General features: G+C 49.3%; 1 protein-coding gene across 1 annotated transcript in view; it reads left to right on the top strand.

The window, feature by feature from the left end:
- LOC102260525 (chromosome unknown open reading frame, human C9orf3) overlaps positions 1-22,775 on the top strand; it is a 333,222-nt gene that overhangs the window by 172,437 nt on the left and 138,010 nt on the right. The window contains exon 6 of the mRNA XM_014545703.1: positions 14,616-14,805. Coding sequence (XP_014401189.1) covers positions 14,616-14,805 — 190 coding nt within the window. The remainder of the gene's footprint in view (positions 1-14,615; positions 14,806-22,775) is intronic.

The following is a 22,775-nucleotide window of genomic DNA, read 5'->3' on the forward strand; positions in this document are numbered from 1 at the left end:
CTGCCATCTTTGAGGGCATGGCAGTCAATTAGCATACTCCCTCCATATTGGCTGTGGGCGCTGCCATCTTTGCAGCCTGCTGCTCAGTCATTTGGTCGTCCCTCACTAACGCCCCTGCCAGCCTTGTCACCCCACGCAGCCTGTTCGGTCATCTGTTTGGTTGTGATGGTCACTTAGGCTTTTATATATATAGATAAGGGTATCTATCTCTCTGTTAATTGAAGGAATTTGGGGGAGGTCACCAATGGGAGAGAGAATTTACTAAGGAAAGCACAAAAGGTTTCGTGAGTGACATCGCAGAATTTTCCCATCAGGCAGAATTGGTTTCCTGGAGACACAGGGATGAGTTGAGCCTGCATGTGTGTGGAATGTGTGGACAGCCCTGCTCCGTGGCTCCTGGGCCGCCCGTAGCTCTCACCTAGGGTCCTTTCTGCAGAGGAGAAAGCTGAAGAGCTGAGCGAGCCAGTGCGTGGCCTCAGTCCCAGCAGCGTGGCTCCCAGAGTTCCGGGTGCGGGATGCGGGGCCCTGGCTCTCAGCCCACACATTCGGTACTTTCTCCGGAGCCACAGCGAAGGTGCAGGCAGTCGGCCTGTGACTGCATAAGGCATGGAGGGTGGCTGTCCTGCATCAGGGCGGAGGCTCAGTCCCCAGCCTGCTCCAAGCCTCAGTTTCCTGATTTGCTACTTGAAAGTGGAGACTGCACCCAGTAACCCTCAAGTGCTTTGCAGCTCGAGGGCTCTTTGAACCCCATCCCATGCTTCTTCCTTTCCAACTTATGGAAATTATTTTCCCCACTTTTCCTGAGAAGGGAAGTACCAGCCCCAGGCTGTCTCAGACAGCTGCCAAAGCGGCTGTTTCTCATTGGAAAGTCAGCTTCCTTCTCAGGTTGCTCCACACACAGAGGCTTCTGGGGAACAGAGAAGCCCAGTGTTCCCTCCAGCTTGTTGACGTCATTTGCCTGTGGGTGGGTTCCCGTCCGCCCCCGCCTCTCCAACCACACCAAATTTTATTGCACAGATTTAAAAACACCCCTCCGCGTGGCGGGCCACCTAAAGCAGCAACTGATCTCAGGGGCCCTGCCGCTGAGCTGTGGCCCAGAGAGCTCGGAGGTGCCAGGGTCTGGTCCGGAGCAGGAAATTCGCTATCATCCCGCCTGGCCCGACAGTAAGAGCGGAATGCTCACTTTACACTCTCCCATGAGGGATCTGAAGACACAATTCCAAACATGGACGTGAAGGCACTTTGCTTCTAAGAGGGTGCGAGGGGGAGGGGCTGACATTCGTGGCATGCTCACCGTGTGCCAGGGGCTGGGTGGGCACCGGGCCTCCATTGTTATTTAGCTCAGCTGTAGAGTCATCATACACAGAAATGTCAGACAGTTGGTTTCAAGTCACTAAGAACTTACGCTTCTCAGGAAGACAGTGGACAAGCAGAGGGAGGAGAGGGGCACAGACCTGCCAGACCCCCGGGAAGCTGCACGTCTGTGGTGCACTGCACACCACACACACGAAGTTTAAAAATCTCATGCTGTGCATTTGCAGTACACGAACACGAGGCATTAGGAATACGTCCGTTAACGCAAGTAGTTTGCCCATTCAGTGCTTTCAAATGTCAGCGAGTTCAGCGGAATCTAGTCACTGATAAGTAACAGAGATGTTAATCTTATTCTGGTATTCTAATATTTTCCCTTCTCAGTTAAAAATAATTTTGCCAACCCTCCTAGTACGTGTTTAGGTGATTAGTCTTAAAATATGTACAAGGTGGTAAATTCAGGAGAACTGAACTTGGTCGCCAAAATAAGCAATGTTGCCCATGACATTATGCAGTAAAAACACCCTGGGCCTGGTCTCGCCTGCCTTAGGCTTCCATCACCTAGTAACGTGAGCAGTCAGTCTCGAGTGAGGGGCGAGTGTGGAAACACAGGACTGTGACTCAGGGCTGTTCTCAGAAGAACTGAGGTAACGGCTATTAATATCTCAGTTCATACATTACAGTGTTTGAAGAGCGAACGCCGCAGCTAAGGTTACCTACGCTGCCGCTGCCCTGTCACCCAGTGTTTCTTTGTGCCGGGCTTGCCTTCCACAGATACGTTCAATCCAAAGGTGAATTTTCAGAGCCTTAAAACAAAAAGAAAAAGAATGAGAGAGAAAAAAAAAATGAAAGAATGAGAGAAAATCGGAAACAATTAGGTAAACCACTGTAGTTCCACAACTGTGCAACATATGACACTTGTCACACTTAGAAAATAGTATGAATTGTTTTCTTTTTCTTGTTTGTTGTTACTTTCCTCCCACGTGAAACCAGCAAACAACAAACCGATGTGGTTGAATCTTTCCTGAAGGGTAGCCCTTCGTCAGCAGAAGCAAAGGCCCTCTGACCAGAGGAAACATCTTCGGAGTCAGCTGCTGTTTTGCCTGTGACATTGGCCTCAGAAGCATTCTGTGAATGTGGTAGCGGGCGGCGCACGCCGTCTGCCCTGCATCGCCGCGCTAGCTTTAGTGCCCAGGTTCGGGCTGCGCTGCTGGGACGGGGGAGCCTGTCGTTTATAAGCCAGTTTCGAACAATGTGTCCTTCAGACCGGGACCTGACCAGAACGGTTGTGGCACACAGGCCGCTCCCAGCGTGCGGCCCTGGGCCTGGGTTTCTGGGTCGTTGTGTTCCCACAGGAGAATGAGGACGGTGGGTCTCTGAGGTGCCTTTGGCCTGAGTGCCCAGGGATCCCAGAACCAGTCTTATCCCCCCAGCTCACAGAACTGCTGCGAGCCAGCGTCTGGCGGCCTGGGGATGAGCAGGTCCTGCCTAGACTTGCTCTTCTTCCCGCATTGGGGACTGATTTTCTTCTCCTCGACGGTGCCCCACACTTGCATCTTCCCTCCTCACCCCCAGGCCTGTTCTTTTCCCCAGAGGCCTTCCCGGCAGCTGGCTGGAAGAATATGGTACCCGTGTTCCCTCGTGGGGAGCAGCACCGAACAGCTTGCTGTCTCCCAGTGGAGCCTGGGTCCACGCGATGCCTGAGCCCTGCGGGTGGCTCCATTGGGGAAGGCGGCGCAGGCAGCTGCGGCAGGCTGGTGGGCATGGCGGCCTCCGCAGGGAACCCAGCTCGTTCCCTCTGGCATGCAGACACGGCTCGGGTGGCACATCAGCGACAGATCCGCTCAGCCGCCCTCGGGGCTGGGGAGTGATTGCTGCTCAGTCTCCTGCTCAGGCCACTCCTGCTCTGCTGTTGACTGAGGATCTGCTTCTAATCTCAGACACATGGCTTCGCATTGAGCAGGCAAAGCTCCGGGGGCTCTGGCCTGGGGTCCAGCCCTCTCTGCGGACAGCACCGTGTCCTCTGCCGAGGGCCTGTCGCCTGCACTCCTCCGCCGAGGGATGCAGCAGCTTTCCTCATGCTCTGTGGCTGGAGAAGTATGGGCATTCCCCTAGATCTGTGGCAGCTCCTGACATTTTTGCAAAGAAGGGCCTTGGGTGAGGGAGGGACAGTCTAGTCCAGTGGTCGGCAAACTGCAGCTCAGCAAACCACAGCTCTTTGGCCCCTTGAGTGTGGCTCTTCCACAAAATAACGGCTCTTCCACAAAATACCGACTTCTGCGCATGGGCCATGAAGTTTCAATCACACTGTACGTGCACGCCTGCACGTGGTATTTTGTGGAAGAGCCACACTGAAGGGGCCAAAGAGCCGCATGTGGCTCGCGAGCCGCGGTTTGCCGACCACGGGTCTAGTAGGATGAGCCACATGAAATTGCCCAGTTTGGGAGGTAGAAAATGGTCAGATATCAGCAATTTCATGTGGTTCGTCCTGAAAGTTGAAAAGTTGGAGGAGAGTCGGGGCCTGTCCTGATGTTATATTTGCCTAGTAAGCATGCTGGGCTTTGCCTAGCGTATTTTGTTACAGAACATCAACTGTCTACATCAAAGGATATATCATAGTACTATAATTACTGCTGTTGCTATTACTACTACTGCTTATGCCAGTGTTATAGCTGCTGCTGCTTGCGGCCACTTCAGAAACAATTGATGGACAGAGTGGAGAGAGGGCTGAGCCACTCCCCGGAGCCACCGCAGCCCTGGCGCTGTCACCCGGCCTCCTCCGCTCCCCCTGCTCTCATCCTTGTCCTGTTTTGGCCATTGTGGTTAGTTTCAGAGATAAGGGATGTTGGGTGATCAGTGGCCTCAGACGATGTAGCTGCCTTCGTTTCATTTTCTAAATGTCATGGCAATAAAAAAGCTGTTTGCTAATAAAAAGGGTGGGATTCATTGCCGAGTGGCGTTCACATCCATGCTGTCACTGCCTCACCCAGATTTCTCAGAACAGCTGCTGGCTCGGCGTCGTGGCTGAATGATGTCATTTCAATCATAATGTAATTTTCCAGCTGCCCAGGATGGAAAAGGGGTTTATTATTATGGCATGTTTTCCACTGTGTCTGAAAGAAAATGAAGCAGACATGTATATATGACAGTATCAGTTCTGTTTTTACAGGTGTGTCTGAAGGATACAAGGTACCTTTCACTTGCAAAAGAAATGCAACGCTATGGCAAAAGCAAATGAAAACAACATTTTCCTCAAGAGCTTTAAAAAATACATGTATAATTAGTGTTGGGAACTGGCCTCAACTACATTCAACTTGAAGGGCTGTGGGGCAGGCTGCCCAGTCTCTGGCCTCGTTTCTGTCCCTATGGATGGGGCTCTGGCTTAATCTTTGCCTTGATTTCTCCAGGCAGAAATGGAGACCTCCCAAAATACTTGTTTGTGGGTTTGTTTTCAGCTTTTCTATGAAGCAGAGCACGTGCAGGGAAGTGCATGTGTGTCGTCTGATGTCCACAAAATGCACATCAGTGACCAGGGAACAGAGCATGACCAACCCTCAGGAAGGCCCGTGCCCCTTCCAGCGCCTCCCACCTGACACCCGGGGGCCTGGCTGCTAACAGCATAGATTTTCACCCAGTGCGACCCGTGTCAGGCGTCTGACCTGCAGAACTGAAAAATGATAAATTTGTGTTGTTTTAAGCTACCAAGTGTGTGGTAATTTGTTGCAGCTGCAAAGGAAACTGCTGCAGTGATGCAGCTGCTAAGTGAGGGAGCCAGGGGTCCAAAGCCCGAGCCCCTAAAGCCACTCAACCCCGTCCTGCCTGTAGCTTCTCTAGGGTTTGGTCTTCCGTGCACTGTAAGAAGGTAAAAGGGAAGTCCAGAAGCCAGCCAGCAGCCATGGAGGTTAGGAAATAGAAAGACTGTGTGTTTGACTTCCCCGTACTTGCCCACCCTCAGGCCCTGTGCTCAGATGCCTCCTGTTTAGAACAATATCACGGATGCATTGCTAACGTTTCCCTTCGGAAACCATTTGCATTCTAAATGATGACAAGGAATGACTAATATTTCCGAGGAAGAGGGTTCTGCTGGATTGCTGTAGCTAACGGTGGGCTATGAGCCCGACACCCTTAGGCAAACCCTTCCTCTCTCTTCCCCGGAGAATCAGAAGGAGCCATGCTAAGGGAGTTGCGGGGGGAGGGGGTGCGGGAAAAAATATAGGCTTTCCATGAAAAGTTTTGCTTTCCTGATAAAAGGGATAGTAGTTGCTGGCACAGCACCCCTCCCCCTCTTATTTGCTATGTTGAACATGAAGGTGATGCCTGGAACTGTGGTGGCCAACGTGTGACCATCAGGTGGCAAGCATGAGGACAAGAGTGGACGTGCTAGGAAATGCAGAGTGGGAAGGTAGAAAGCCCTAGAGCGCTGACTGCATTGCTCAGTCACTGAACCAACCCCTTCCTCCAGGGTAGTGGTTCTCAACCTTCTGGCCCTTTAAATACAGTTCCTCATGTTGTGACCCAACCATAAAATTATTTTCGTTGCTACTTCATAACTGTAATGTTGCTACTGTTATGAATCGTCATGTAAATATCTGATATGCAGGATGGTCTTAGGCGACCCCTGTGAAAGGGTCGTTCGACCGCCAAAGGGGTCGCGACCCACAGGTTGAGAACCACTGCTCCAGGGGCCTTGTGAGAAGAAAGAAAAAAAACAAGCCTCCTCGTGTGTGCCAGCGTTAGCTGTCTCTTCTGTTACTTGCAGCCGAATACATTCCAGAGGGACCCAGGTGCCTTTCCAATCACAAGATGGCAGCCACCGAGGAATGGGGACATGGAGCTAGGAATTTTCCAGAAGGAGAGGAACTCCTGTGATCCTCCCCCACCCTCGCACCCTGGCGAACACATCCAAGAATGGCAAGTCAAGGGAACCGTGCAGAGAAGTGGGATTTAACTGCAGCTAGCCAATAAACCTGATGCATTCCATTTGGAGAGAAGAAATGCAGGGCTGGTAATTTTAAACAAAAGGTTGTTAAAACCAGGAGACTTTGGAGAGCAAAACCTTTTGTTTGTTTATTTTTGTTCCTGGTGCGGTTTATTACCTTTTAAAGGGGAATGCTGTTAAGTTGAATACCTCTGAGAATGACCATCTGTCCCATACTCTGTAGGACCACCCTGGGAATATGGGCAGTCTTGTCCCTTCATCTCCGCCAGCTTGCTGGTCGGCCTGTTCATGAGTCACAGTTCGAGATGAAACGGCTACTGTTAACAGCACAGCGTTTCAGGAACCCCCCGGAGCCAGGTGATCCCTTATCCTTAAGGGCACTTACTGATGCAGATGAGCACTTTCAAAAATTCAGAGAATTTACGTTGTCGGAGACCCCTCGGAAGGTCTCTGCCCCATAAAGAAAGCTGGAGCAGGCGCGCCCTGTGAACAAAGGTGGTGGGTGATACACATTGTGGCCGCTGAATGCTTCTTTACAGCCCGGGGAGCACAATCGGTGAATTCATTCGTTTAATTCATGCATTTGCCTTCTGTTTACACTTGAAACAGACTTGCGGGTTGTTTGCTGAGCTAACAAGCTCTGCCTTCATTATAAGCCATTAGTAGCAAGTAATAATTGAAACTGTGTTTGGATTTCAAAAATACAATAAACCTAATTAATTCTACTCCTGATAATATGGGATTTCTAGTGACTGACTTGAACTAGGCCGAAACGTATGCCTTTGCCCTCTCCAGTTAAAAATGGTTTGCCAAACCATTTTACAGCCACAAACAAGGCTGATAGTAGAATTTTTCATACGGAAAACTAAGCAAATCAAATCCAAATGCTTATGAGGGGTCAGGTTGCAAAAATAAATGAGCCGATTGGGCAGAGCATCCTCTGAGAAAAGCTTGGTTTTCTCTGCCTACTGGTGATGGAGACGGCATTTCGCTTTTCTCTGAATCCTGCTGGAGGAAAGGGGGAGTGAGCGCGCACGTGGTTATAAATGACACGTGGACTCAGCCAGTGGCGAGGAGACAGGAAGAGTGGTAGAGAGCTGAGCCCATCTAAAAGGGCCAGCAGCCACTCAGCTAAGTTGCTACATGGGATTGTGGGCCTAGGATGGCCAGATTTTCAGATTTTCAATATAATTTGAAAATCTGGATTTCTAGGTAAAATCTTCCCACTTATAAACTTTGGCAATGGATTTTTGTTTTTTAAGTTAATGCTGTGCAGCCACCACAGTGTAGATCCCTGGCTCTCTGGACCAGCAACATCAGCCTCACCTGGGACCTGCATCGAAAGGCGGATTCTCAGGTGCCACTCAGGCCTACCAGTCAGAGTGTCTGGAGGTGGCGGCCCAGCAATCTGTTTAACAAGCCCCACCCCCGCTCCCCCAGGTAGAATTTCCAGGTTTAGCAAATACAGCAACAGGCAAAAGTGGCTTTATAGTTGTTCGTATGGAAAAAGGCATGCAGGTTATGATCATTACAGCAGCTTCATTAACTCTGTGTTTCACAGGAGCAGACACTGAAAAAGTATTTGTTGTCTGATTGAAATTCAGATTTAGTTGTTGTGTAAAGATTCCCAGAGCGCCACACTCCACGTGGGTGGGTGCTCTCAGCTGTGGAAGCAACCGATGCCCCCTCCCCAGTTAACTGTCTGAGTGCTTTTGGGGAAATTTTATTTTCTCTAGACGGGGAACATGGGAAAACAATTGGTGGATCCGGAGAGTGCATACACTGTGTTTCAAAGGAGCCTCCTAACCACCCCGTCTTACGGAGGGCAGTGCAAACTGCCCCGTGTGCCCCTTCATGAAGCAACGTTCCTAGCTCCCACAGGGCCACACCCGGCAGACCTGGACACACAGCAGCAACCAGCGGGGTGAGCTGTTGTGGTTCTCCGTCGTGCCACTTGATTGCTGTTCTGGGAGTGGAGCAAAACGCATTATTTTATTAAATAAAGATTTTCCCTGTATCACAGAGGAGGCTGATTTTATTAGCTCTTGTTATGGGAGTAGACATCATCGCCCTGGCTGGGAGGACGGCAGTGGGGCTGAGGGAATGGAGAGCATCACATTTTGTCATCCAGGTGCTTCGGGGGGCCGCCAGCAGGTTTTAAAGGGCAACCACTCGCCAGGAGTCCTCCAGATCCTGCAGGAAGCGCACAGCTCTCATCATGGGAGAGGCAGTGGTGGCTCGGGGGACATGCGCAGCTACAACCAATAGTGCTCACAGAGTGTGGGTACGGTGTGTCCCTGCTGTCCAAACCCCCAGAGTGCTCAGTAACTTCAAAACAAAACAAAGCATTGTTTCCTGGTTCTATACTGTGAGAATCCAGACTCCATGGGCTGAATAGGCCCCTTAGCAGTGGTTCTCAACCTTGGCTGCACATTAGAATCACCGGGGAATCTTTTTAAAATCCTGATTTCTGGGCCTCATCCTCCGGAAATTCTGTTTCTTTGTTATGGGGTGGGGCCACAACATTAGTAACAAAGAAACAGAATTTCAGTAACAAAAAAACAGAATTTCCAGAGGATGAGGCCCAGAAATCAGGATTTTAAAAAGATTCCCTGGTGATTCTAATGTGCAGCCAAGGTTGAGAACCACTGCCTTAGAGGGAAAGGAGTCCCTATCAAGTTGAAAATCCAATCAGATACTGTTTTTTTCCCCTCTGATGCTTTAGCTGTAAAACCTGAGACATCCACTTGCAGCTTTATTCAGCTTTTAGATGAGCATAACCAACCCACCACCTTCCTCAGGCAGGGTAGCCAGCGAGGTGCAGCCAACACCTGATAATTCGGTGCTAGCGCCGCCTCCACGCGCACGCAGGGCTGAGGGCTGTGGGCTGTGGACGAGTGGCCTGGTGTTGCAGAAATCAAGTGCCCACTGCTCTGTCAAAGGTGGTCTCGGTTTTCCAGACCCTCACCCCACCTGCCTTCTCACCAGGAAGAGGCCAAAGCTTTGCTGATCAAAGGCCTGGTAACCTCCAGCCAGCTCCGGCTGTGGTGTGGCTTTAAGGAGCAGAGGTCCCAGGCCATGGCTGGTGGCTTTCCTTGGGGGGTGGGGAGACTCTGAAGACGGAGCTCCTAGGGAACAATGCCCCCCCACTATGGGCAGCAGCTGCCATAGAGGGGTGGAGCCCCGCAGCCACAGGTCTAAACCCAGTGAGCCCTGCAGAGTGGGTCTGAGTAAAGCTTCAGGGTCAAAGTTGTGTGAGTTAAAGTACTGGCTCCCTTAGTCGGCAGCTGTGTGACCTTGAGCTGGTTACTAACCTCCCTGTGCCTCAGTTCTCACCTTGAGCTGGTTACTAACCTCCCTGTGCCTCAGTTCTCACCATCGGTGAAGTGGCGATGATAAAATCTGTCTCCTGAGGCCATGGGTGGGCTAAATGAGATGGTGTAAAATTCAGTGCCTAGTGCAGTCTCTCGGACAGTGTGAGTCTTTAGGGGGAGGACGGGATGGGTTGGAGCCTGTGAGTGGAGCCGGGGCTTCTGCAGCCACTCTCGCTGCAGTCACACTGGCGTTCTAACCCAAAGTTCACTCAGACAGATGAGTAGATAATGCGCTGCCTATTTGCTATTCAGGATTTTCAAAGAAAAACTTACACTAACTACTGTTATCATGTTCTCTCAAACCTAAATCCCCATGTTGATCAGATGTAGTAAGTTTTCCTTACGTTTTCAGAACTGGTTTCCACAAAGGAACATTCCATCTCCTACGGCTGCAGTTTAAAGACCAACTCTGTGGCCACCACAGATGCCAGATGGGCACAGGAAGATGACCAGTCCTACAGAGCAGTCAGCAGAGGGCGCAGGGGCCCTGCCAGGTCCCCCACGCCAGGCCTCTGCCTCCGGACAAGGGGTGCATGCCCACCATTAGACTCTCCAGGGGAGGGGGCGGAGATGCAGGGGCGGACCGGCATTGCGTTAGGTGCTGGCAGGTTTCATGCCACACCCCGAGAAGAAAAGAGGAAACCTGTTCTGAACCCAAGGGAGGGGAAGGGCATTTGCCCCCCTTTCAGGTTGCCCCGGGCGCTGGGAGTCTGCTCTTCAGGCGTCCAGACTAAATGAGCACGGAATGGAGTCGTGCCTGCAGCTCTCAGGGGGCCATGAGACCCTTAGAACTATCCAGGTTGACTCTGGAGGGAAAGGAGCCTCCGTCTCCACGTTTTTTGGTTTTCCTTCCTTTTTCTAATGGGACATGGGCTTCATGTGCCATTGAAAGTGAGAAAATCTCTGAACCCACAAGAAGTTCAAGCTTGATGATGAGTCTGTGTCCTGTCCGCATGTCGCAGGGACTGTATAAAGTGACTCTGCTCCCCTGAGGGGAGGGGTACCGGCTCCAGTATGATGGGAGGGGTGGCCCAGGGCTCTTCTTGTCCTAAACCCGTGGTCAGCAAACTGCGGCTCGCGAGCCACATGCGGCTCTTTGCCCCCTTGAGTGTGGCTCTTCCTAAGCCTTAGGAGTACCCTAATTAAGTTAATAACAATGTACCTACCTATATAGTTTAAGTTTAAAAAATTTGGCTCTCAAAAGAAATTTCAATCGTTGTACTGTTGATATTTGGCTCTGTTGACTGATGAGTTTGCCGACCACTGTCCTAAACCAAAAGCCATTTCCTGTCCTCTGGGTCCCACCACAGCCTGTGAGTGCTGAGAAGCAAGATGGCCCACGCTGGTCACGTCTCCCTGGACACAGCAGACCTCACTCCCAGCCAGCCCCTGCGTAGGGTCTGGTGAAATCCTCCATCTCCTCCAGACCGAACCCTCCCACAGGGCTGCAGCAGCCCCGGGGATGAAGGCACGCCACCCCTTTCTGGTCGAAGCATCTTTTAAATGAAGCATCTTTTAAATGAACCCACACAGTCTTCTCATCTGGGGGGGTGGGCAGCTTTCAGGAACAATCTTAAGAAACCGAAAATGATATTTGTCATCTCGGAGGGGCATCGTTTAGAAGGAGCTTGTGGGGAGGCAGCGCCGCTGGTGGTCTCCGGGGGGGATGAGAACACGTGCCGCCTGCAGCCGCTCTGCCCGCTGGGCCCTCCCCCACCACGTGCAGCCACAGAGAACGTGATGGAGGACACACGCGAGAGGGCTGGCGCTTTCTGCGAGTTGAAAATATTTTCCTGGCCATCTCTTATTGGGGAAAAATGATAAATTCTGTGATAGAGAAAAAAAGGGTCATTCTAGTGATTACCTTCATCCTCTGTAATGATGATGAATCGACAATTTGGCATTTTTAGAGGCAGTTGACACAGGCCCTTTCAGGGGGGAAAAAAAAGAAAAAAGGCAACCGGTTTTCAACCGGGCCCTGTCAGCCTGAAGACGGATGAGCTGTGGCTGATTAGGGCCATGAATAGATGCTGAGAACTCGGGTGCGTGAGGAGCCAGGGGTGAGACTTATAAATCAAGGCTGAGGTAGGCGTAGAAAATTCTAAGCCATTCCTTCTGCTCGGAAGGTAGGCATGAAGTAGGTTCCCTCTGGGTAAAGGAACATTTAATATCACTCTGTGAGGTGAACTTAGGAGCTTTATACTTTTCTTTACTCGCTGTTGAAAAAAGCAATTTAAAAATTCTACTTACCGTGAGAAGTTCTGATATTTAGGGTTAAAAGGAGAGGAGGAAATTCTCCTTCAAAGAATATTCTATTGGTCCTTTTATGTCAGAACTAGAGTCCTGGTGTACGACATTCATACACTGGGGGAGGGGGGGAGGGGATTCCTCAGCCCGGCCTGCGCCCTCTCACAGTACGGAACCCCTCGGGGAATGTCTGCCTGCCCCAGAGGCAGGAGAGGCTCCCGCCACCGCCACTGTGCTCACCAGCCGTGAGCCCGGCTTCTGGCTGAGTGGCGCCCCCCCTGTGGGAGAGCACTGACCACCAGGGGGCAGCTCCTGCATTGAGCGTCTGCTCCCTGGTGGTCAGTGCGCATCATAGCAACTGGTTGTTCCGCTGTTTGGTCGATTTGCATATTAGCCTTTTGTTATATAGGATTTTGTTAACAACCCTTGAGAAAGGTTATCAAAACCTCGTTCTGTGTTTTAATTTAGTTTTAAGCAAGAAGCCATTTCCTTCATAAGAAACTAAAACCCCAGAACAGTCCACAGGGAAAGCCCAACCTGAGGGCAGACTCTACTGCAGGAGGCTTTGGGGTCTGGCTCTCAACTGGGAAGTGGCTTTTCTCGCGCTTTCCCACTGACGGTGGGAGGGTCATTCACGTCCAGTGGAGCGCCTTCCTTCCTGTCCAGAGGCTGTGGTCCTTCTCAGAGGACAGTGGGCAGTGCACTGACCCGCCGGGAAGAAAGGACGAAGGACGGACGGCACGGGGGAAGTTAGCTGGGGTCCCAGCAATGCCAGCGCCTGTCCTGAGCCAACCCGCCACCCCAGCCGGGGCTGTGTCTCCAGGCTGCGGGCCGTGGGAAGGAGGTGTGGGGGAGACTGCTGCAGGGAGAAGCCCACACAGCTGCAGGCCTTCAGGCTGGGCCACCCTGATATTTGCATAAATGGGCCTTGGAGAGGCTTCCCCACTGGGACAAAGCAGTGAGCGGGTCACGAGGACAGGACAGGCTTTTCTTCAGAACAGTCCTCGGCTTGGGTAACCTTCCTGCGCGGAGCCCGCAGGTCAGCCCAGCGTCTCTGTAACCCGCAGCATCGGGGTCTACGGCAGGCCCTTCGGATGCAGGCTTGTCTGTGAGCCTGTGTGAGGCCTGGTCTTTCTTGTGTTTTGTTTTAGCCCAGAGGGTGAAGTGCTGCCAGCATTATGTCTGGAATGTTATTTACTTGGTGCATGGCTGTGGCTTTTCTCTGCAGCGCTGCCCATGCCGGAGCCGGGCTCACCGACTGACGGGCCAGGGTGCAGCCGGCGCTGTCAGCTCCTGTCCTCAGTTCTCTCCTTCCCTTCCTTGCTTCCTCCCCCCCTTCCTTCTTTCCTCTCCCCTCCCTTCCTCCTTCCTCCCTTCCTTTTTCCCTATTTTTTTCGGAATCAGTGCTCTGAACTACTATGGGTGCCCCCATGTCCGAGATGCCCCCCCCCCCTGCACTTTTATTATCTGGAGTTTCTGGTGGATTCTGGCAAGAGCCTGGCAGACGCTTTTTCATCTGCGTGTCTGCCCTGTTATTATTTCACATAAAAGCTGTCTGTTTTGGCACCCGACTCCGTGATTTCAGTTGTGCTCTCTGGGCCGAATGGGTGATGTTGTGCAAGAGAAATGCAGGTGGGGTGTTCTCTCCTGGTGGCCGTGGGGGCGGAGGACAGAGCTGAGCAGTCCTGGCTTGTGCGGAGCCCACATGATGGCTCACCCACCCATGGCTTTTGAAGGAAGAAACCGGTGTGGACAGTTTCTTGATTTGGGAGGTTTCACAACTGTTTTTGTTCAGCTGATGGAGGAGAGGGTTGTTAAAGAGCAAACTCTTCATTAATAAGACCGTAAACAAGCTGTGGCTAATGAGGGATGCCGCAGGTGGGAGCACAGGGCTGCTCTGCTGGCCTCCTCTCTCCAGCCTCCCTCCCTCGCATTTCTTGTGTGCAGTTCTAATCGTGGTGTTTTGAGTTTCAAAACAAAGTATGGAAAATGAGATTAGATAAATCTCCCCGGCTGGTGCCAGCCCTGGGGCCGTTTGCACACCTGGTTGGGTTAACTCCTTCCTCTCTCTCTCTCTCTCTCTCTCTCTCTGCATGATTTTTTATGCCAGTGGGTTAACTCCTTCCTCTCTCTCTCTCTCTCTCTGCATGATTTTTTATGCCATGTGAATAAGTAAACATCTAAGATAGGAGATGATACCACTTACAGTCTTTGCCTTACAGAGACTCCACTTTTATCTGCGTGTCTTGGCAAAGTCGCCCATCATGGCACCTGCTAGTTTGTTAACGCGGTAACAGCCCATCTGAAAGGGAAACTTTGGGTTCCCTGCTTCCCAGCTTCCCTGCCCTGCACGACTCCCCAGTCTGCTTGGAAGCCTTGGGGTTTGGCTGCAGGGCCTTCTTTGATCATCTCTTGACAGCACGGGCTGCGCGTTCTCACACCTGCCCTCCTTTCTCGTCCAGGTTCCCCAGTAAACGCTCCCATCGCCTCGTAGTGTCTTCAGTGTGAACCTGGGTGCAGGGTGATAGGTTCCAGGGCGGAGACAACCGCTTGGCACCCACGGCCCCTGAACCGCCGCCAGGAGTGTAAACGGCCACTTTGTGTGTGTCTAAGAGCATCAGAGCTCGGCCCTTCGGTCATGACCGAGCATGCACATGATAACAGCAGGCTCGGGCGGAGGGCCCGCCCGGCAGCCGCCAGGACAGGCTCTAACAAGACTCTGTTTTCTCCCCCATCACCCACAGCCCACACATCGTCTTCCTCTCTCAGAGCACCCTGGCCGGAGGGAGCCACCTCTGTGGGACCCGGCTCTGCCATGAAATTGCTCACGCCTGGTTTGGCCTGGCCATCGGGGCCCGCGACTGGACGGAGGAGTGGCTGAGTGAAGGGTTTGCCACTCACTTGGAAGATGTATTCTGGGCCAAAGCACAGCAGGTAGGTTTAAAGTGACCCCAAACATTTCACTCCCTGGAGTCAAGTTCTATTCACAGTCACTCCTTCATTCAACAGACATGTACTGAGTGCTCACTGCGCCGTTGGCGGCTGGGAGGGGGCTGTATGATGGAGGGGAAGTCCCTGCGCCTGCGGGGACATAGCCAGAGGAGAGAGAGACAGCATCCTCCTCACCACGTCAGGGAGGGAGCACTGCGAAGGAAAGGCAGCTAGGAGAGCAGGGACAGGTGAGCCAAGACCTGCAGGAAAGGCCGTGCGCCGGCTACTCAAGCTCCTCTGTGCTGCGGTTGTGGCGACAGTGACTGTGTTTGGTTCAATAGTGAGATTGAAAGTTAAATCAGACGTCAGAATCTCAGCTGCCTGCTGGCCAGGAAGGAACGAAGCAGTTGGCGTTAAAGATTAGGGGGTGATGGGAACTGTGGCGAACGGGCAGCTGTCCTCAGCCCTAACCACTGTCATGTTGCAGGGAGGGCTCAAGAGAGCCTAGGCGCCTGGTCTTTTTAGAGAAAGTTACAAATTTGGGTTTTTCTGTGAAATTTATTAACTTAAAAAATATGTAAACTGACACACCCAGAGGCCAGACCTGGGCAGCACATTCCCAGTACCACCTCTGCTTTGAAGAACTGGCCGCCAGTTCCAAGGAGGACATGGCAGCGAACCTACTTCCTGCTTCCTTTCTAGTGTCCAATATTTGGTCCCTTTTCTTCCCCTTCCATTTCCACCCCGTACATTTTCTAAGTTCCCACGATTGTGCACACCTGTATGCTTTCGTTCAGATTCCTTCTGCGTGTTGAAATCCATTTGTTTCTCAGGGACGGGCTCAGGGTCACGTTCTCTGGGTGGCCCGGCCTGATGGCTCTCTCTTCTAGGAACGGCGAATGCTCGTATGGGGTGTCCCAAAATTCACGCAAGATTTGAATTTTGCGTGAGCATTAACAACAACAACAAAAGAAGCCTAACTAATTTTACTTGGTTTATTGAATCAGATTCTAATATCTGTTGCCCTTTGATTTCAATCCCTTCAATTTGATAAGCATTACCAAGTACCAATTATGGCCCAGGAGCAGGGACAATGAAGACCAATGAAGACCACGGCTTTGCGTATGTGCCAGCAAAGCCGTGGAGGCCATTGACCCGATGTGCTATTCCATACATAACCCTATACTGTATACTTTATGAATCAATAAAAAATTTACAATTTTTAATTATAAACCTGTGTTTTCTATCAAAATTACTTCTTGCGTGAATTTTGGGGCACCCTATACTAACTCACCTCTCTTTCCCCACTTTCTTCTTCTTCCTCCCTTCCTCACAGCAGACTGCGACCTCGTTCAGAGCAGGGCTGTGTCTTGCTCGACCTTCCACCCCTGTGGCGCTGGCAGTGTGCACGTCTGAGTCCCCTGCCAGAGTCCCAGGAAGAGGGGCCAGCGTGGCAGATGAGGGGAAAGTGGCTGCATTCCGAGTCTGACCAGGCTTGGAATCCCAGCTCTGCTGCTCGCCAGCCTCCCTGAGCCTTAGTTTCCCCATCTGTAGAGTGGGTATGAGAGTGCTTACCCTGCAGGTTGAATAGCATAATGTGTAAATGAGCCCAGCACAGTGCCTGACACATAGTGGGCATTCGGCCAAGGTTAAATAGGTTTCATATAAGTGTGCCTCTACCACCATTCCTTCCCTGGGGTGCTTCCATGCTGAGGCAGTCAGAGTTGTGCTACTCTTGGTAATTGCGGGTATATTTCAGGCATCAGATGAGGATTTCTCTGTCCTTCTGTCTCCGGCATCCCCAGCGAGCACTCCTCCACCGCCCTTCCCCTGTGGGAACTCCTTACTGCCCTGAATGCCTCTCCGCCAACACAGCACAAGCCTGGCCTGGCTGCAACTCTCAGCCGCACCCCTTCCCTGTGCGCCCGGTGCTGATCTGCAGGGAGAATGGAGAGTAGGACACAGCCCTGCTCTGGAAGAGGGCAGAGTCTAGTTGAGGTGATAATAAAAGCACACGGGAAGGAAGAAGAAAATATTTACAAAAGAGAGGTAATCACCACACACTGTGCAGCCCAAAGGTGGGCAGGCCAGGTGAGCAGATCCCGCAGTCCTGTCTCAGGGGGTGACTGCTGTCGTCAGCTCAACAGGAAAGGAGGAGCTGAGGCTGCTCTGTCCCTCCGCTGCCCCTGGCCTGGCGTGAGGGCAGCCCAGCTCATCCCCTTCAGGTGATGCAATAACTCCATCTGGGAAAGCACGACCCCCGAGGCAGAGTGGCCATTCTAGCACCGAGTTTGGAAATATTTCCCGAGCACGTCCATCACTCTGACCCCTTCTGTTGAAGGCTGAGTGAGACAGCTGGTGCTGGTCCCTGACAAGTGCCCATAGCAGGCCTTCCCGGCGGGAGAGGGTGCTCAGGGCAGGGCAGGGTGGGCCACCTCCCGGACTCCCAGGCAGCAGTAGGGTCCCCCGGTGAGGAGCGAGTGAGGTCGCACAGGCAAGCGTGGCAGAGTGGGGGGTGCGCAATCCCTGGGCAAGGAGACAGAAGTCCGCCTTCCGCTCCGAGTGGCATCTGTGGGGACAAGTGGGTTGAGTCGGATGCCAGATTGGACCGCACACCGGTCATCAGCCTGGATAAAGTCTAACTCTCACAGGGGTCTTAAGCAGCCTGCAGCCAGGACAGCACATCACAGACTGGAGGCTGGAACAGACCCGTTTTCTTAGTTTTAGAGGCTGGAAGTCCAAGATCAGGGTGCTGACAGGCCTGACCTCTCTGCCTGGCTGGTGACGGCTACCTTCTCACGGTGCCGTCGGTGCTGCTGTGGAGAGAGCCGTGCTGGTGTCTTTTCCCTTCTCAGAAGGACGCCAGTCCCATGGAACTAGGGCCCCGCCTCCATGGCCTTCTCATCCTTATCTACCTCTTTAACAGCCCCATTTCCAATACAGTCACATGTGGGGTTAGAGTTCCACTTATGAATTTGGGGGGAGGGAACATAACTCAGTTCATAACAACAGGACATACAAAGTCTGTAGGTCAAGCATGTCAAACTCAAAGGCTAACATGGGCCAAATAACCAAGGTTTAAGTTAATGTGGGCCGTAAAAAACCAAAAGCTTCCATTTTCATAGAAACGTAGGTTTATTTTGATAGAGACATGCTGACTACAGCTGATTGCAGGTGCTGAAATAAATGAGTCATCGTTAACATAAAATAATAGGCCAAATAACGGTTTAAGTTAATGTGGGCCGTAAAAAACCAAAAGCTTCCATTTTCATAGAAACGTAGGTTTATTTTGATAGAGACATGCTGCTGACAGCTGATTGCAGGTGCTGAAATAAATGAGTCATCGTTAACATAAAATAATAGAACATTTTAATAAAAATTAATATTTTTTCTTGAACATTAACTTACCAGACACTGAATAACTGCACAAATTAATAAGCATAATGCAAACAAACCTATTTTTCTTGTTCTCCAAAAGCAAAATATTTCCTGTTGCACACACCAAATAAGTCAGTCCAAGACGAATGACATGGCAATTGGCTGCTAGAATATTCACTGCTAGTATTAGTGGAGAGAAGTGGTGCGCCTGTGCATAAGGCGTGTAAGGGAAATGAATGCAACACGATTATAGTGATCAGTCATTAGCGAACGTTGTAGTTCGTTATTAATGATTATGTATAACAGGATATTGTAACAAGTTAGGCAAATGGAAAGGAAAAGAAAGCTGGGGTAGCAATACTTATATCGGACAAAATACATCTCAAAGTGAAGGCCATAACCAGAGATAAGGAAGGCCACTTCATAATACTAAAGGGATCAATACAACAAGAAGATATAACCCTGGTAAACATATATGCACCCAATGCAGGAGCACCCAAATACATAAAAAAACTCCTGGAAGATATCAAAGGAGAGATCGACAACAATACAATCATAGTAGGGGACTTTAATACACCACTGACACCACTGGATAAGCCCGCTAGACAAACAATCAGCAAAGAAACAGCAATCCTAAATGACTCACTAGATCAGATGGACTTAATTGACATCTTCAGAACACTTCACCCCAAAGCCATGGAATATACATTCCTCTCAGGTGCTCATGGGACATATTCAAAAATAGACCACATATTGGGTCACAAGCAAAGTCTCCACAAATTCAAGAAGATTGAAATCATAAAAAGCTTCTTCTCAGACCACGATGGCATAATGTTAGAAATAAACTACAATAAAAACAACCCAAAATACTCAAACACTTGGAAGCTGAATAGCATGTTATTAAATATTGATTGGGTTACCAATGACATCAAAGAAGAAATTAAAAACATCCTGGAAACTAATGACAATGAAAACACAACAATCCAAAACCTATGGGACACAATGAAAGCAGTCCTGAGAGGGAAGTTTATAGCTCTACAGGCCTATCTCAAAAAACAAGAAAAAATGGTAGTAAATCATCTAACTCTTCAACTCAAAGAATTAGAAAGAGAGCAACAAGAAAACCCCAGAGTGAGCAGAAGGAAGGAGATAATAAAGATTAGAGCAGAAATAAATGACATAGAGACCAAAAAAACAATACAGAAAATCAATGAAACCAAGAGCTGGTTCTTTGAAAGGATAAACAAGATCGACAAACCTCTAGCCAGGCTCACCAAGAAGCAAAGAGAGAGGACCCAAATAAACCAAATCAGAAACGATAGAGGCGAAATAACAACAGACCCCACAGAAATACAAATGATTGTTAAACAATACTATGGACAGCTCTACTCCAACAAACTAGACAACCTGGAGGAAATGGACAAATTCCTAGGAAAATACAACATTCCAAAACTCAATCAGGAAGAATCTAAAAATCTCAATAGGCCAATAACTATGGAAGAAATTGAAGCAGTCATCAAAAAGCTCCCAGCAAACAAAAGCCCAGGACCAGATGGCTTCTCAGGGGAGTTTTACCAAACTTTCAAGGAAGAACTAAAACCTATCCTCCTCAGACTACTACAAAAAATTCAGGAGGAAGGAACACTTCCAAGCTCATTCTATGAAGCCAGCATCACCCTAATACCAAAACCAGGTAAAGACAACACAATGAAAGAGAATTACAGGCCAATATCCCTCATGAACATAGATGCCAAAATCCTCAACAAAATCTTAGCAAATCGGATCCAACAGTACATCAGAAGGATCATACACCATGACCAAGTAGGATTTATCCCAGGAATGCAAGGATGGTACAACATCCGTAAATCAATAAACGTAATACATCACATAAACAAATTGAAAGAAAAAAACCACATGGTCATATCAATTGATGCAGAAAAAGCATTCGACAAAATCCAACACCCATTTTTGATAAAAACTCTCAGCAAGGTGGGAATAGAAGGATCATACCTCAACATAATAAAAGCCATATATGACAAACCCACAGCCAACATCATACTCAATGGACAAAAACTAACACCATTTCCCCTAAGAACAGGAACAAGACAGGGATGCCCACTCTCGCCACTCCTCTTCAACATAGTCCTGGAAGTATTAGCCATTGCAATTAGACAAGAAGAAGAAATAAAAGGCATCCAAATTGGAAAAGAGGAAGTAAAACTGTCCTTATTTGCAGACGACATGATATTATACATACAAAACCCTAGAGACTCCATCAAAAAACTACTAGACTTAATACATGAATTTGGCAATGTAGCAGGATACAAAATTAACCCCAAGAAATCTGAGGCATTTCTATACACCAATAGTGAACTTTCAGAAAGAGAGATTATAAAAACAATCCCATTTACCATCGCACCAAAAAAATTAAGCTACCTAGGAATAAACTTAACTAAAGAGGTAAAAGACCTCTACTCAGAAAACTACAGGACGTTGAAAAAAGAGATAGAGGAAGACATAAAGAGATGGAAGAACATACCATGTTCTTGGATTGGTAGAATCAACATCATTAAAATGTCCATACTACCCAAAGCAATCTATAAATTCAACGCACTTCCCATTAAAATACCAATGGCCTACTTCAAAGATCTAGAACGAACTCTCCAAAAATTCATCTGGAATAAAAAAAGACCCCGAATAGCTGCAGCGATCCTGAGAAAGAACAAAGTAGGTGGGATCTCAATGCCAGATATCAAGCTGTATTACAAAGCCACTGTTCTCAAAACTGCCTGGTACTGGCACAAGAACAGACATATAGATCAGTGGAATAGAATAGAGAGTCCAGAAATTAGCCCGAACCAATATGCTCAATTAATATTTGACAAAGGAGGCAAGAACATACAATGGAGCCAAGATAGTCTCTTCAATAAATGGTGTTGGGAAAATTGGACAGATATATGCAAGAAAATGAAACTAGACCACCAACTTACACCATACACAAGAATAAACTCAAAATGGATAAAGGACTTAAATGTACGACAGGAAACCATAAAAATTCTAGAAGAATCCAAAGGCAACAAAATCTCAGACATATGCCAAAGCAATTTCTTCACTGATACAGCTCCTAGGGCAGTTGAAACTAAAGAGAAAATGAACAAATGGGACTACATCAAAATAAAAAGCTTCTGCACAGCAAAAGAAACCATCAACAAAACAACAAGAAAACCCACTGCGTGGGAAAACATATTTGCCAACGTCATATCTGATAAGGGCCTAATCTCCAAAATTTATAGGGAACTCATACAACTTAACAAAAAGAAGATAAACAATCCAATCAAAAAATGGGCAAAGGACCTAAATAGACACCTTTCAAAAGAGGACATTCAGAAAGCCAAGAGACATATGAAAACATGCTCAAAGTCACTAATCATCCGAGAGATGCAAATCAAAACAACAATGAGGTACCATCTCACACCTGTCAGAATGGCTATCATCAACAAATCAACAAACGACAAGTGCTGGAGAGGATGTGGAGAAAAAGGAACACTTGTGCACTGCTGGTGGGAATGCAGACTGGTGCAGCCACTATGGAAGACAGTATGGAGTTTCCTCAAAAAACTGGAAATGGAACTCCCATTTGACCCTGTGATCCCACTTCTAGGAATATATCCCAAGAAACCAGAAACACCAATCAGAAAGGATATATGCACCCATATGTTCATAGCAGCACAATTCACCATAGCTAAGATCTGGAAACAGCCTAAGTGCCCATCAGTAGATGAATGGATTAGAAAACTGTGGTACATCTACACGATGGAATACTATGCTGCTGTAAAAAAGAAGGAACTCTTACAATTTGCAACGGCATGGATGGAGCTGGAGAGCATTATGCTAAGTGAAATAAGCCAGTCAATGAAGGAAAAATACCACATGATCTCACTCATTCATGGATAATAAAGACCATTACAAACTTTTGAACAATAATAGATACAGAGGCAGAGCTGCCTCAAAAAATAAAATAAAATAAATAAATAAATAAAACGTTTCTTACATACCGTTATATTGGCTGGGCCGCAAAAATATTTGTGTGGGCCGCATGCAGCCCGTGGACTGCGAGTTTGACATGCTTGCTGTAGATCATCTGGCCTCTGCTGACTGCTTGGCACCTGCCCTCTCCGATGCAGCCTGCTCCTCGCCTGACCACGTCCCTGCCGTTCCCTAAACACATCAGGCTCTTTCCGGGCCAGCCTTCTCTCTTCCTGACTCCTGCTTTCCCTGGAGACCAGCTCAGGCCCTACCACCCTCAGAGGAAAGCCTCCAACCCCCCTGGTTGGCCAGGAGGCATTTGACTTCTTCCTTCAGGGGGTGTTCTTATTCCACCCCCCCCCCTTTACCCCCTGCACCGGCCAGACTCCATGGGGTAGGGGCTGTGTCCGTGATATCCCCGGGGCCTAGCAGAGACTCTGCAAATGTCTGTTGAATGAACCATTAGAGACCTTTTATTTCCGGAAATGCGTCTAGGTACTGACCGAGTCCCTCCCCAGTGGAGGTTTTGCTGCCTCCCTTAAGGAGGTACAGGAGTGAGAGGCTGACGG

The sequence above is a fragment of the Myotis brandtii genome, unplaced genomic scaffold, assembly GCF_000412655.1.
Source record: "Myotis brandtii unplaced genomic scaffold, ASM41265v1 scaffold419, whole genome shotgun sequence".
NCBI classification, from domain to species: domain Eukaryota; kingdom Metazoa; phylum Chordata; class Mammalia; order Chiroptera; family Vespertilionidae; genus Myotis; species Myotis brandtii.